The sequence below is a fragment of the Lynx rufus genome, unplaced genomic scaffold (genome assembly GCF_022079265.1).
Source record: "Lynx rufus isolate CCGP_SWC_20201006 ecotype Redwood Valley unplaced genomic scaffold, mLynRuf1.p SCAF_6, whole genome shotgun sequence".
Lineage (NCBI taxonomy): Eukaryota > Metazoa > Chordata > Mammalia > Carnivora > Felidae > Lynx > Lynx rufus.
The window spans coordinates 46677885-46693236 of record NW_025814878.1 but is presented as its reverse complement, the minus strand read 5'-3'; the positions used below and the strand labels follow the sequence as shown (position 1 = coordinate 46693236).

Sequence of the window (15352 nt, the reverse complement as noted above, 5' to 3'; positions counted from 1 at the left end):
TTTTTAATTTTTTGAGGAACCTCCACACTGTTTTCCAGAGCAACTGCACCAGTTTGCATTCCCACCAACAGTGCAAGAGGGTTCCCGTTTCTCCACATCCTCTCCAGCATCTATAGTCTCCTGATTTGTTCATTTCAGCCACTCTGACTGGCGTGAGGTGGTATCTCAGTGTGGTTTTGATTTGTATTTCCCTGATGAGGAGTGACGTTGAGCATCTTTTCATGTGCCTGTTGGCCATCTGGATGTCTTCTTTAGAGAAATGTCTGTTCATGTCTTCTGCCTATTTTTTCACTGGATTATTTGTTTTTTGGGTGTGGAGTTTGATGAGTTCTTTATAGATTTTGGATATTAGCCCTTTGTCCCATATGTCATTTGCAAATATCTTTTCCCATTCCGTTGGTTGCCTTTTAGTTTTGTTGATTGTTTCCTTTGCAGTGCAGAAGGTTTTTATCTTGATGAGGTCCCAATAGTTCATTTTTGCTTTTAATTCCCTTCCCTTTGGAGATGTGTCAGGTAAGATATTGCTGCAGCTGAGGTCAGAGAGGTTTTTTCCTGCTTTCTCCTCTAGGGTTTTGATGGTTTCCTGTCTCACATTCGGGTCCTTCATCCATTTTGAGTTTATTTTTGTGAATGGTGTAAGAAAGTGGTCTAGTTTCATTCTTCTGTATGTTGCCGTCCAATTCTCCCAGCACCATTTGTTAAAGAGACTGTCTTTTTCCATTGGATATTCTTTCCTGCTTTGCCAAAGATTAGTTGGCCATAGTTTTGTGGGTCCAGTTCTGGGGTTTCTATTCCATTGGTCTATGTGTCTGTTTTTGTGCCAATACCATGCTGTCTTGATGATTACAGCTTTGTAGTAGAGGCTAAAATCTGGGATTGTGATGCCTCCCACTTGGGTCTTCTTCAATATTACTTTGGCTATTCAGGGTCTTTTGTGGTTCCATACAAATTTTAGGATTGCTTGGGGTGCCTGGATGGCTCAGTCGGTTAAGCATCCGACTCCAGCTCAGGTCATGATCTTGCGGTCCGTGAGTTCAAGTCCCGTGTCGGGCTCTGTGCTGACCGCTCAGAGCCTGGAGCCTGTTTTCGGATTCTGTGTCTCCCTCTCTCTCTGACCCTCCCCCATTCATGCTCAGTCTCTCTCTGTCTCAAAAATAAATAAACGTTAAAAAAAAAATTCAAATTTTAGGATTGCTTGTTCTAGCTTTAAGAAGAATGCTGGTGCAATTTTGATTGGGATTGCATTGAATGTGTAGATTGCTTTGGGTAGTATTGACATTTTAACAATATTTATTCTTCCAATCCATGAGCACGGAATGTTTTTCCCATTTCTTTATATCTTCTTCAATTTGCTTCATAAGCTTTTACAGATCTTTTATATCTTTGGTTAGGTTTATTCGTAGGTATTTTATGATTCTTGGTGCAGTTGTGAATGGGATCAGTTTCTTTATTTGTCTTTGTGTTGCTTCATTATTAGTAAGAATGCAACTGATTTCTGTACATTAATTTTGTATCCTGTGACTTTGCTGAATTCATGTATCAGTTCTAGCAGACTTTTGGTGGAGTCTGTCGGGTTTTCCGTGTATAATATGTCATCTGCAAAAAGTGAAAGCTTGACTTCATCTTTGCCAATTTTGATGCCTTTGATTTCCTTTTGTTGTCTGATTGCTGATGCTAGAACTTCCAACACTATGTTAAACAACAGTGGTGAGAGTGGACATCCCTGTCGTGTTCCTGATCTCAGGGGGAAGGCTTTCAGTTTTTCCCCATTGAGGATGATATTAGCTGTGGGCTTTTCATAAATGGCTTTTATGATGTTTAAGTATGTTCCTTCTATCCCGACTTTCTCGAGGGTTTTTATTAAGAAAGGATGCTGAATTTTGTCAAATGCTTTTTCTGCATCGATTGACAGGATCATATGGTTCTTATCTTTTCTTTTATTAATGTGATGTATCACCTTGATTGATTTGTGAATGTTGAACCAGCCCTGCATCCCAGGAATGAATCCCACTTGATCATGGTGAATAATTCTTTTTATATGCTGTTGAATTCGATTTGCTAGTATCTTATTGAGAATTTTTGCATCTGTACTCATCAGGGATATTGGCCTGTAGTTCTCTTTTTTTGCTGGGTTTCTGTCTAGTTTGGGAATCAAAGTAATGCGGGCTTCATCGAATGAGTCTGGAAGTTTTCCTTCCCTTTCTATTTTTTGGAACAGGTTGAGAAGGATAGGTATTATCTCTGCTTTAAATGTCTAATACCATACTGTTTTGATTACTGTAGCTTTGTAATATGGTTAAAATCAGGAAGCCTGATGCCTCCAGCTTTATTCTTTCTCAGGATTGCTTTGGAGTCTTTTGTGGTTCCATACAAATTTAAGGATTGTTGTTCTAATTCTGTCAAAAATGCCATGGGAATTTTGATAGATATTGAATCAGATCTGTAGATTGCTTTGGGTATTACGGACATTTTAACAATGTTAATTCTTCAGACCCATGAACATGGAGTATCTTTCCACTTATTTGTGTCATCTTCAGTTTCTTTCATCAGTGTTTTATAGTTGTCAGTATACAGGTCTTTTAACTTCGTGGTTAAGTTTATTCCTACGTATTTTCTTGTTTTTTGATGCTACTATAAATGGGATTGTTTTCTTAATTTATTTTTCCAGTAGTTCATTGTTATTGCCTAGAAATGCGACTGATTTTTGAATGTTGAATTTGTATCTTCCAACTTCACTGAATCATTTATTAGTTCTAACGGTCTTTTTTTGTGTGTGAAGTCATTAGGGTTTTCTATATATAATATCATGCCATTTGCAAACAGAGACAGTTTTACTTCTTTTTGATTTGGATGCCTTTTTCTTCTTGTCTGATTGCTCTGACCAGGATTTCCAATACTATTATGTTGAATAGAAGTGGTTAGAGGGGACACCCTTCCTGATCTTAGAGGAAAAGCTTTCGGCCTTTTAGAGTTAAGTATGATGTTAGCTGTGGGTTTGTCACACATGGGTATGTTCTATATATGCCCAGTTTATTGAGACTTTTTATTATGAAAGGATGTTAAATTTTGTCAAATATTTTTTGCATTTATTGAGATTATCGTATAATTTTTATCCTTCATTTTTGTATCTCATTTATTGATACGTGTATGTTGAACCATCCTTGCATCCCAGGAATAAATCCCACTTGATCATGGTATATGATTCCATTAATGTACTGTTGAATTCAGTCTGCTAAAACTGTATTGAGTATTTTTGCATCTATATTCATCAGGGATGTTGGCCTCTAATTTTCTTGTAGTATCCTTGTCTGGCTTTGGTATCAGGGTAATATTGGCCTTATAAAATGAATTTGGAAGAATTCTCTATTTTTTGGAAGAGTTTGAAAAGGATTAATATTAATTCTTCTTTAAATGTTTGGTGTAACTTACCAGTGAAGCCATCTGGTCCTGGACTTTTTTTGTTGTTGGGAGGTTATCGATTACTGCTTCAACCTCCTTAGTCATGTTCAGATTTTCTACTTCTTCATGATTCAGTTTTGGTAAATTGCATGTTCCTAGGAATTTATCCATTTCTTCTAGGTTTTCTAATTTGTTGGTATATAATTGTTTATAGTAGTTTCTCGTGATCCTTAGTGTTTCTATATTATCAGTTGTAATGTCTCTTTTGAGTTTTTCTCTTAGTTTAGCTAAATGTTAATTTTGTTTCTTTTTCAAAAAAAAAAACTGCTTAGTTTCATTGATCTTTTCTGTTATCTCTTTAGTCTCTATTTAGTCTCTTTCCTATCTGTATCTATTTAGTCTCTTTTCTCTCTGATCTTTGTTATTTTCTTCCTCTTCTAACTTGGACCTAGGTTGTTCTTCTTTTCCTAGTTCCTTCAAGTGTAAAGTTAAGTTGTTTGAGATTCTTCTTGCTTAATGTAGGTGTTTATCAATATAAACTTCCCTCCGGTTTTTGCTGTATCCCATAAGTTTTGGTCTGTTGTTTTTCTGTTTTCATTTGTCTCAGGATAGTTTTGATTTCCCTTTTGATTATGTCTTTGACTCATGTTTTGTTTAGTAGTGTGTTGTTAATCTCCACATACTTGTACATTTTCCAGTTTTATTGTAATTGATTTCCAGCTTCATACCATAGTGGTCAGAAAAGATGCATGATATGATTTCCATCTTCTTAAAGATATTAAGACTCTTTGTAGCCTAATATATGATCTTTCCTGGAGAATATTTCATGTGTACATGAGAAGAATGTGTATTCTGCTGCTGTTGGGTGGAATGTTCTGTATATGTCAGTTAGGTCTATCTGGTCCAATATGTCATTTAAGTGCAATGTTTCCATATTGACTTTCTGTCTGGATGATCTATCTATTGTTGACAATGTACTGAAGTCCCCTGCTATTACTGTATTGCTATCTATGTCTCCCTTCAGATCTGTTAATGTTTGCTTTATATATTTAGGTGCTCTGATGTTGGGTGTATAAGTATTTATATTTGTTATATCTTCTTGATGAATTGACTCCTTTATTATTATATAATGACCTTTCTACTACTGGGAATTTTTAGCTTAAAGTCTACTTTGTTTCATACAAGTAGAGCAGCTACCCCTGCTTTCTTTTGATTTCCATTTGTATGGAATATATTTTCCATCCTTTCACTCTCAATCTGTGTGTGTCCTTAAAACTGAAGTGATTCTCTTATACACAATATTGGGTCTTGTTTGTTTGTTTTGTTTTTATCCATTCAGCTAACCTATATTTGTCTAAACTTAGTCCATTTACAATTAAAGTAATTATTGATAGGTAAGGACTTACTAGTGCCGTTTTGTTCATTGTTTTCTGGCTGTTTATTCCTTTCTCTCCTTTATTCCTTTCTCTCTTTCTCTCTTCCTTTGTGATTAGATGATTTTATATAGCAGTATGCTTTGATTTCTTTCTCTTTCTCTTTTGTGTATCTGTTAGAGGCTTGTGCCTTGTGGATACCCTGAGGCCTACCTAAAACATCCAGAACCTGAATTAATTATATGGCTGGACAGTTAGATGAAAGAAGGATCTGGTGGGGACAGAAGATAACTTGCATCCAGTCTGATTAGTTGGAAAGAAACAGAAGTGAGGATCAGTGTTGCTACAAAGACAAGTAGGCATCAAAACCACCTCCGGATCCCCAGCACCATCCTTTACCACATACAGCTGTCTCTGAAAGGCAACTACTGGTGCTACTGGCAGCTTCCTTGGGAGACAAAGGGAGGCCCTGGCCACCTCAACGTGAGAACTGATCCCACCAATAGGAAAATTATTACTATTATTACTAGGAAAATTGAAATTACTATTACTATCATTCAGACGGGTGGTGTTTGCCAAACTTGTACACCCTAAGCCTGCTAAGAGTAGCACAATGATACAAGCAGACTAAAGGAAACTTGGTTTTCTTAAACAATACTAAATTATTACGACTAGCAGACAGTGTTAAAGGAGAATAAGAGATTATAATTAGATATGGAGCAGCCTGTGGTATGCTAATTGCTAAACGAGTGAGATGTCACCGACATGTTTTCTCCCAAAGGTGTTTATTTTGTTAAAATATTTTTGGAAGAAAATTCGACAGAGGTTGATCCTCCTGTTTATCTTTTATCTTCACAATTTCATGGATTTTTGTTAAGGCTTTTTCAGTGATATCATTTCCAGACTGAAGATGATTGTAAGATGTAAGTTACTAGCTTATTACACTGAATTACAGTTTCTAATTAGAAAATAGCATTGTGTTTATTAAATATGCCTAGCAGGCATTTTTGCTAGCAGTGACGAAGTCCACAGAGTATTGAGACTCCTTTCTTAGTCTACCACTCATTGTACCAAGATTCCTTGAAAGAAGGGATCGACTTACATTTTTTTTTCTGTTTACTTTTAGTAAAACCTTGATTGATCTGAACCTAGACTATGGTTAATTTAATTTAGAACTGCTCCTGTGGTTTAGTCCATGTTACCGATGATTTTTGGTAATAATTTTATATGAGGAGAGACAAATGGTTGAGCCTTTTTCAGACTGAGGTTCTTTTCGATACATTTGAGTCATTTTAAATGTGACTTCTCGGGGCGCCTGGGTGGCGCAGTCGGTTAAGCGTCTGACTTCAGCCAGGTCACGATCTCGCGGTCCATGAGTTCGAGCCCCGCGTCGGGCTCTGGGCTGATGGCTCGGAGCCTGGAGCCTGTTTCCGATTCTGTGTCTCCCTCTCTCTCTGCCCCTCCCCCGTTCATGCTCTGTCTCTCTCTGTCCCCAAAATAAATAAAAACGTTGAAAAAAAAATTTTAAATGTGACTTCTCATTGATATCTTAGAGGTATAAAGCATTGGAAATTTGATAAATGATACTATTTCCCAGGTTACACCTAAAAATGTTTTCTTCTAACCAAGACCCTCCTAGAAGTTTAAGTTTACTTATTTTTGAAAGAGAGAGACAGACAGAGCAAGGGGGGAGGGGCAGAGAGAGAGAATCCCAAGCAGGCTCCACATTGTCAGCACAGAGCCCAATGTGGGGCTCGAACTCAAAAACCGTGAGATCATGACCTGAGCCGAAACCAATGGCTGGACACTTAACTGACTGAGCCCCCCAGGCATTCCCGCTCATAGAAGTTTTGTCTAATCATCTGCTTCTTCTGGATGGGTAGATAGATGGATAGAGAAAATTCTTACTTAAAGCAAATTAGTATTCTGATTATTGTTATTTTCCAATTAATCAAAGTTTTGAAATTTGCACTATAGTTAGAAATTGATATTGCTGCTTTATATCTGTGTTATTCTTCAGACTACGTTTTCCACACATTACCTGTAAGAAACATTCCTGGTCACTCATGAAAAGCAACGAGCCCCAAATCCCTCAGAATTACTAAAGAATTCTTCATGGAGAATTTTAAGTGGAGAATATTAAAAACAAAATGGCATATGGAAATTGTCATGGTTCTAGATCTAGGTGTGACTAGTTTGGCATTTTTGTTTTTTTTGTTTTATTCTTCGTGTCACTCACATAAGAATTTTTTAATGCATTTTCTCCCCTGCACCATATGCATCTAGAATCCTTCACATGTAAACTGAAAATAGAAGATGTCCAGGTACCAGGCCCTTAGTCGCCCTTTCCCATGCAGAAATCTCATTACTTCTGGATGGGCCCTGCCTGCTTGCAGATCCCCGCGCAGCTTCGCCTACCATCCACTTGCATTGCTGAAGGCTCTTTTACACTCTCACCTGTTTGCAGAGTAGCACGTTAAGGCTGACTGGCAGGGAAAATACGTCCCTGTAGGCTTGCCTCAGACATCTTGCTTCTGCCTACGGTGGTACATTTTCAGATGAACTCATTGTTAAAGAACTCTAGTCACAGATTTTTTTCTGACATAAAACTCAAAGTTTCAGTAGAACTGGAAAACCACGAACACTGTCATAATTCTCACGGAAAGGCATTTGTGAAGTGAAAGATCTGTAATAAGCAACGGGATGCCATTTTGTGATTTTCCTTCCCCCCGGGAAGTTTCATGAAAGGTTCATTAAATATATCATTTCAAGAATATCTCTTTAGTTTCCGAGACAATTCTCCTAAAGATACTTTTTAAAAATTACTTTTTCTGATAAGCTGTTGTTAAATTTTAGGGACATCCCTGTGGATTTCAAGTACATAGCAGAGCCCAGTATGCACTCGATGCCTGCAGTGACTTTGTCTCCAAATGGTGAGTCAGTAGGTAGAATGTGGTTTTAATGTGTTTTATGAGCCTCTCAGACAAAGTGTGATTTCTGTCTTCAGAAGAACTTTGGCCATTCCCTCCTAGGGCAAGTCTGTCACAGGGTCGTACTTGTATAAGGCAGCGTTTTCAAAATTGGAAATAATCACTGGTTTTCATAAGTGAGTCACCTCACCCATTCTCTTGTTTTTTTATACATAAATAAGCAAGCAAACAAACAAACTGAATTCTAGCTAACACTGAGCATCTTAAGGATTTCTATCTGAGGATCGGGTTTTGTTTTTGTTTTTTTGAGAATTCTCCTTCCGACAGAACCGTGTTCAGTCATTTAGTGATTTACTGTGAGTTCTTTCTCTTTCAAGGGATAGAAAATTTTGATCTGGTTCCCTATAATAAAAATACTTTCGCAATTTACCATAAAAGATTTTCTCAGGCAAAATAAAAAAGATAAATCCGTCTAATACTATTTTCTATTCAATAATGCATTGCCTGTTAAGTATAAGGTAATTTGCACTACAGAGATACTGTGACAGTTTACTGATATAATTATAGCTCTCCATGAGGGTATTAAAGTAGAGGATCTGATGTTTGGGCAACACTCATCAAATCACTGTTAACTCACATAGCTCCTGTGAATGTAGAGCAAGGAAGAAGAAAGAGGCAAGAAACAGTTTGTGCTTCCATCAAGGAGTCTGCCACAGGCAAATCAGTGATCACTTCTGTCAAATGCCCTATGATTTTTATGAGAAGAGCAACCTAACTGGGTTCTGCTTTGATAATCATATTGTATACTTGTCACATTTGTCACCCTGTGTCTACATTTTATGTATGCATTTTTAAACTATCCATCACAGATATCGTGCCCTGAACAAGGCTATTTACCCTCTCAGACTGAATACTGTTAAGAGCATTTCCTTAGTTAATAATGTCTGCAAGTTCCCTAGGATGCAAAAAGATAGGCTCTCGAGGCTTTGGTGAGTCTTGGGTAGATAAAAGCAACTTGGCCTTTCAATACAGTTTCTATAATTGTTTGGGGATACATCTTTTTTGAATAGTTTTATTTAATAATCCTAGGTTTTCTCACCAAGAGGTAATCTTTCCTTTTTCCGTAATTAACATAGGTAAATCTCTTTTCCTCCATGGTTCTGTTGGACTTAGTCCAAGTTAATTTTATTTAATAAAATTTTATTTGAGTTCTGTTAATGCTAAACTCAGAATTTCTGTATATCCTTATATAGGCAAAAAAAAGCTTTTATATGGAGAGTACTTAATGATACAGGATTATATGCACAAAATCCATTACTTTATACATAAATCCCTCTTGTCAGCAACACATTTGTAATACCTTACAGACAGTATAGTAAATTCATTTTCCTATTGTTGTAAAGTGGTTGGTAACAAGAGAATATTAATGTCTGAACATATTTAAAATAAAGTCTTTTTAGAATTTCTGGTCTTGGCTCTAAAATGTCCCATTTCTTGAATTTACAGGGAAATGGCTAGCGTGCCAATCGATGGACAACCAAATCTTAATTTTTGGAGCACAGAATAGATTTAGATTAAATAAGAAAAAAATTTTTAAGGGCCATATGGTAGCAGGTTACGCTTGTCAGGTAGACTTTTCACCAGACATGAGGTAAGTTTAAATCTCCTGTATTCTCATATTCAAATAATGATGATATGACCTACCGTTGTACAAGTAATAACACTTTAAAAATCACTCCCACATATGTAATTGTATGAGAACTGTGCAGATTGTCACAATGCCTGCTGGAAAGGCAAGAGCAAGCTATGAAAACTACATTTGGCTTTTTTAAGTTCTGTACTGTGTCTCCTTATACTGCTTGGTCCTGTGCCTTTAACCACATCATAAATGCCTATCTATACAGGCAGTGCCTTCTTGTCTCTCTGCTCTTCTAACAAGGCTAGCCAGACTGTGATCGCTCTACTGCTATAGATCGCTCTACAGCAGAATTAATTCTGTATCACAGTGTTGACATGAACAACATCACGGCAGCCTTTGTGTTGAGACTCAAATCCAGCTCTTGGCTCTTTATAGGCCGCACTGGATTTGCGGAGCCCAGGTGGAGCCTTTCTTGGAGTTAAACTCTGCACTCATTCCCCTATTCTCAGCTAAAATGTATAGGTACAAGTAATTCTGAAGTCTCTGCAACCTTGTATGTTTAGGCTAGGAATTGACCCCTCTGAGTCAGTCTTAAACATTTTCAAAAGACGTTGAAGCCAGAAAATAACCATGAAGGTGGTCGAGTCTGACTCTGGTAGAACCGGTGTTCGCTGGCTCTGTGTGAAGCTCGTTTCCCTGCACCGTTTCTGTCTAGAGAGTGATTTAATACTCCATTTATTGTGGCCCCTGGGTTTCCATAGTTAATAAATTTCCAAGTGAATGAATTTTTAATTTATTAAATAACTTCCAAGTTAATAAATTTTGACTCATAGGCTGGTAGCTCAATGGGGAGATTTTTTAAGTAGAAGTTTAAATTATAGACTACTTTATACTCTACTGTGTTATTCTGAGTATTGTATATTCATATTGACTTTTTTGTTTTAATGTTACAGGGAAAAAGATGAACTCTTTCTCTGTTCCTTATCCACTTTAAGGTGTTTCAATAATTTGAACTTATTTTCCTTCCCATTCTAGCTATGTGATTTCAGGAGATGGAAATGGAAAATTGAATATCTGGGACTGGAAGACCACAAAACTCTACAGTCGATTTAAAGCTCATGATAAGGTGTGCATAGGTGCAGTGTGGCATCCTCATGAAACATCGAAAGTCATCACATGTGGTTGGGATGGTCTCATTAAATTGTGGGATTAATGAGATTCATCCTTATCTAGGGTCATTTTTGATCCAATATCATATTTAACTATATTTAATTATTAAATGTGTTGGATGACAACTTGATTTACAAATTATGATTTCCTTACATGGCCTTATGAAGTTGACCCATTGTTTAAAAAAAACGTTTCTTGTAAATTTGTCTCCTATAATTTCATTGGCAATTTCATTTAGTTCTTTATAGATGTTATTTATACAGAGAATGACCACTGACTTTCCATTTGGTGAGGGTTATTGTTGGCAGGCAGTTGGGGTTTACCCAGTCGATATACTGAAAGGATCTCTCTCGAGTTGAGGAAGAATCCCTGGTGGATTTGGGGTTTTAAAGGAGGTAATATAACTAATGACAAATAATTCAGAAAGTCACCATATGTGTACCTCTTCGACAAAAAGGGAAGTAAGGAACAGGGATGGTATAATTTAATGTGAATGTGAAAGAAGGATAAAACCACCCACAATTATTGTTCCCATTATTTTTGGTGGGTCAAGTTCAAATCTTTTGGATTCAGGAGTTCTGCTATTTTTTATGACATATATTGTGTGTTTACTTGTAAGCCAGCAATCTTCTCTAACTGCAGATATTCCTCTAATTATTAAACGATGGAAAATAAACAGTCCAGAGTTCTTTCCTTGGCTTTCTTCCTGATCAGTACAGACAGGACTATATATATAATCAGAGAATTATGTTATTTTTGAAGGTGACACTCAAGAGGATGAGTGAAGACTTTGAATTTTATTTGTATTTACTGTCTGTAAGGACCTGGCTACACTTTCAGAAATCAGGGTCTCCTAGGTCATTGATTCATAGATGTTACTACTGAAATACTCCTCATAGGAGACAGGGTATGAGATCATCGTCCAAAATGTCACCTTGTCATTTCTTTGAAGTTGTATGTTTTATCTTCAAAATTATTCTGATTTTGCTCGTGGATATAGTCAACAGAACTTTTTAAGATCAGAAAAATGTTTAACTTCTTTCCACATCTTTGAGTAAAATTGATACTCCAAGAAGTTGGCTAAGGTTCCCCAGTTTGAGAAGCAATAACTGTGGTTGGTTGGTTGAAAAAAAAAAACTTTTAAGTTTCAAATTGTGGAATCAAGATAGCCTCTCGAATACAGTAGCTAATAGCCCTTTGGGTGACAAGCCATTTCTTCTGGTTTAGTACAAATCTCTATAATATATTTGAATATACTTTGAAATATTTCAGTACCATGCTTACAAAGAACGGTTCATCGTGGCTCAGAGTGCCGACGTGGAGACCAAAATCATGTTGAATGTTGATATCCTAAGGGCATTAGCTCGGAGTCCTGGGCTATCAATAGCAATTCATGCTCCTTGTGCTTAGAACTTCCATTTTTAAAAATTAATTTCTAAAAAGGCCTGGTATTGATGACCTGGTACTAGAGCCACACATAAATAAATCCCAAAGAAGAAAATGGAAAAAGAGAATAAAAATGGTAGACGTGTTATTTTTGGACACACAGACACTCAAAGAAATAAGAATACACTGCCTGGCTGCTACACTGCCTTTCTGTATCTGCCAGGAAGGGTGGCTGCCGTTCCTGAAGAGGAAGGAATTCACACAAGACCTTTTCTTCAGTCCCAAGCCACTGGTTTTAACAAATGTGAATTACTGAAATGTGATGGGACAAAAAGAATTAATCCATACATTTAAACTTTGATCTTGTTCAGCATCAGTATTGTGTACGTTACAAATCATAATTTCTAAATCTGGGTTTATTTTGTGTTTTTGACTGTTTCTAAACTAAGTAACTGTATATAAAAGTTGTCTCTTTTTTAAAAAGATCGTATTTTTAAATAAAGCATTTTTGTAGAAAGTGTTATCAAAATTTTCATTCTTAGTTTTAAGTGTTAACTCTGTTGAGAGACAACAGATTAAACCATTTGCAGATTTTCATGGGTCATTTTTATCTTATGGGGAGAAATGGTGCTTTAGAGGTGGGGATGGTATTTTAATATGGAACATTAGTGGGTTTATTCTAGTTACGTAACAAAAATACAGGGCAGCACGCTGAGAGCACACAGATTAAGTTTAACGCCTTCCATATTTATACACCTAGTGGTGACACTGAGTCATGACTGTACCTATTTCAGAGTACACAAATGAGTGCGGCTCTTGCCCAGCTTCAGAAAGCCTCAAGACCATCCATATGGTCGCTGAAATTAAGTGGTTACCTTCTGGCCCCTTTTCCTCACTGCAACCTTTTTATCACACCCAGGACAGATTTCCTCCCTAAAGGTTGGAATGAAAGTGATGCTATACTGAAAGTTTTAATCAAATGAACATTTAAATATTGAAGCACAAGCTGGGAATGTTTTGCCCTAAGGAGACACTCTGAAGATAAAGGACAGGGAATAGCGTCAAACAGGCGCTTCCCTAGGTAAAAAAGTATAGTGATTCTTGACGATGCACTGTGAGGGTGCCTGATGTCCTTAGCACGTTTATAAATTACCGGGAGGAAAACAAGAACGGTGAAATCTTAAACCCTTGGATGATAGCCATAAGGACTGCCACACTTCGTGGGTTACAGAGGCTCTCCTTGGAAAAAAGTGTTTCTCAGAGCGGACTGAGGACCAGCTGTATCAGAATCACGTGGAGATGATGTTGCTCACCGAGATACAGAAAAGAAAATGGAGGTTCGTTGGAGGAGCCAGTGAACATATATATTTCTGTGTTCGTTCATATATTCATATTTTTGTGTCCATATATATATATATCCTTCACTGGATCAAATTCAGCACTTGTAGTAAGGTCCTCATTTGATAGGCAGGTACACTGAGGATGAGAAACACTGATGTAGAGTCTATCTTGAGCCTCATTTCAGAAAACATGTAAACTCAAGACAAATTTTGCTAACCAAAAACAAATACATGTGTGTGCATGCGTGTTTGTGTATATATGCATGTGTGTGTGTGATTATATGTATAGATATACATTATCTGTATTTCTATGTGTACTTTCCATGTTCATAATCACTATAATAATTGTAGGAACCACTTTCTCAACCTAAACACCACAATTTTATCTGGAACTTAAGGGAAAAGAAGGCACAACTTGCAGCCAGAGTCCTTAGAGTGGCTTTATTTTTAGTGACAAAGAAAGATAATTCCTTTGCTGGTACAGCTTCCTGTAACTGCAGTCACAAAGTTCAGATGAATTTTTTTTTAGCTCTCCACAACCTACTCTCCACCCTTCAGCATTTGAGATCTGAGGGACTAACTCAAATCTCAAGCATATTTTAAGTACATGTCCCAGTATCATGCTGTTGAATAGAAAAATGTGAGCTGTGTAATTTTTTTTCATGTGTGTCACTTTTAACTTTCTCCCATCCAAGTACTAACCAGGCCCGACCCTGCTTAGCTTCCGAGATCAGACGAGATTGGGCGCGTTCAGGGTGGTATGGCCGTAGACTTTAACTTTCTAATGTAATGGTCACATTTAAAAAAATGTGAGGCTCAGGTCATGATCTCATGGTTTGTGAGTTCAAGCCCCATGCCAGGCTCTGTGCTGACAGCTCAGAGCCTGGAGCCTGCTTTGGGTTCTGTCTCCTCTCTCTGCCCCTCTCCACTTGTGCCCTGTCTCTCAAAAATAAATAAATGTAAAAAAAAAAAAAAAAAAAAGGTTAAAAAAAAGCCCAGGGGTTAATTTTAATATTTTAGTTAAGATAACATATCCAAGGTATTACTTCAACATTCAATTATTTTTTAAATATTTACTTTTCTCATACTAAGTCTTTGAAATCTGGTGTATATTTTACACTTAACAGCACATCTCCATTCAGACCCTAAACATCCATGAAATAGTCCACCTCTTTTATACCAAGTCGATTTACATGCCCAAGTTGTTGCAAAGAGAGTCTTCTAATAACTGAATCAGGTATAAGTTTTTAAATTTAAGTTAATTAAAAGTAAATACAATGTAAAACTCAGTTCCTCAGTCACATTAGCCACATTCTAAGTGCTCAATAGCAAAATGTGACTAAATGGCTGCCATACTGCACGTACAGGCCTAGCAGCACATTTTACGTGGTTCAAATGTTCAACTTTACTGCTTCATCTTCTAAGGTTCAAACTACCCAAAAAATGTTAAGAATGTGCATGTTTATACTTTTCTGTGCTACATTTTGGGCAGTTTCCTCCAGTTCACCTGGAGGTCTCTTCACCTGTGTCTAATCTGCCACTTAATCCGTTAAATGTATTCCAATGACTTTCCCTTGACGGAAGGTCTATTTGTATAGTCTTTTACGCCTGTAATCATTTTAAACAATTTGTATTTTCTTTAAGATTTGCTATGTCAAGTTCTTAGGCTGAAAATCCCAGTGTTTATTGTGTCTGTCAACTCTACCTCATGGTGGGCCATTTCTTTGTCACTTGTAACTTTGTGTTAGGAATGCATCTCCTGTGGGTCTTGTTTTGTTTTTCATTTTGTTTTTTAAGAAAGCCTTTGTAGTCTGAGTTGAAGCAGTCCCTTCGCAGAGGTGTTAAATTTGCTTCTGCCATCTACCCTCACCCTCACTCCCTCAGTTTTTTTACCTCAGTTTCTCACCTTACGGTTTTCCTCACCATGAGATTAATATAAATTCAATTCCTTAAAACGGCCAGGGGCTTCAAATTCTCATGGGAAACTTTGATTTCCTCCTAGAGCTACGGCAAGGATAAAGCTTTCTTGTGGTGTGGGGGTGAGAGGGGTGGGTTTTTTAGGACTCTTCCTTTGAGGCTGTCGCCCTCCAACGGGCCCACTGCTGCAGGTGTCTC

General features: G+C 37.1%; 1 protein-coding gene across 1 annotated transcript in view; it reads left to right on the top strand.

The window, feature by feature from the left end:
- Positions 1-12414, top strand: part of CDC40 (cell division cycle 40) — a 61749-nt gene extending 49335 nt beyond the window's left edge. The window contains exons 13-15 of the mRNA XM_047101921.1: positions 7629-7705; positions 9209-9353; positions 10377-12414. Of these exons, the coding sequence (XP_046957877.1) occupies positions 7629-7705; positions 9209-9353; positions 10377-10554 (400 nt within the window). The 3' untranslated portion in view covers positions 10555-12414. The remainder of the gene's footprint in view (positions 1-7628; positions 7706-9208; positions 9354-10376) is intronic.
- The last annotated feature ends 2938 nt before the right edge of the window (positions 12415-15352 follow it).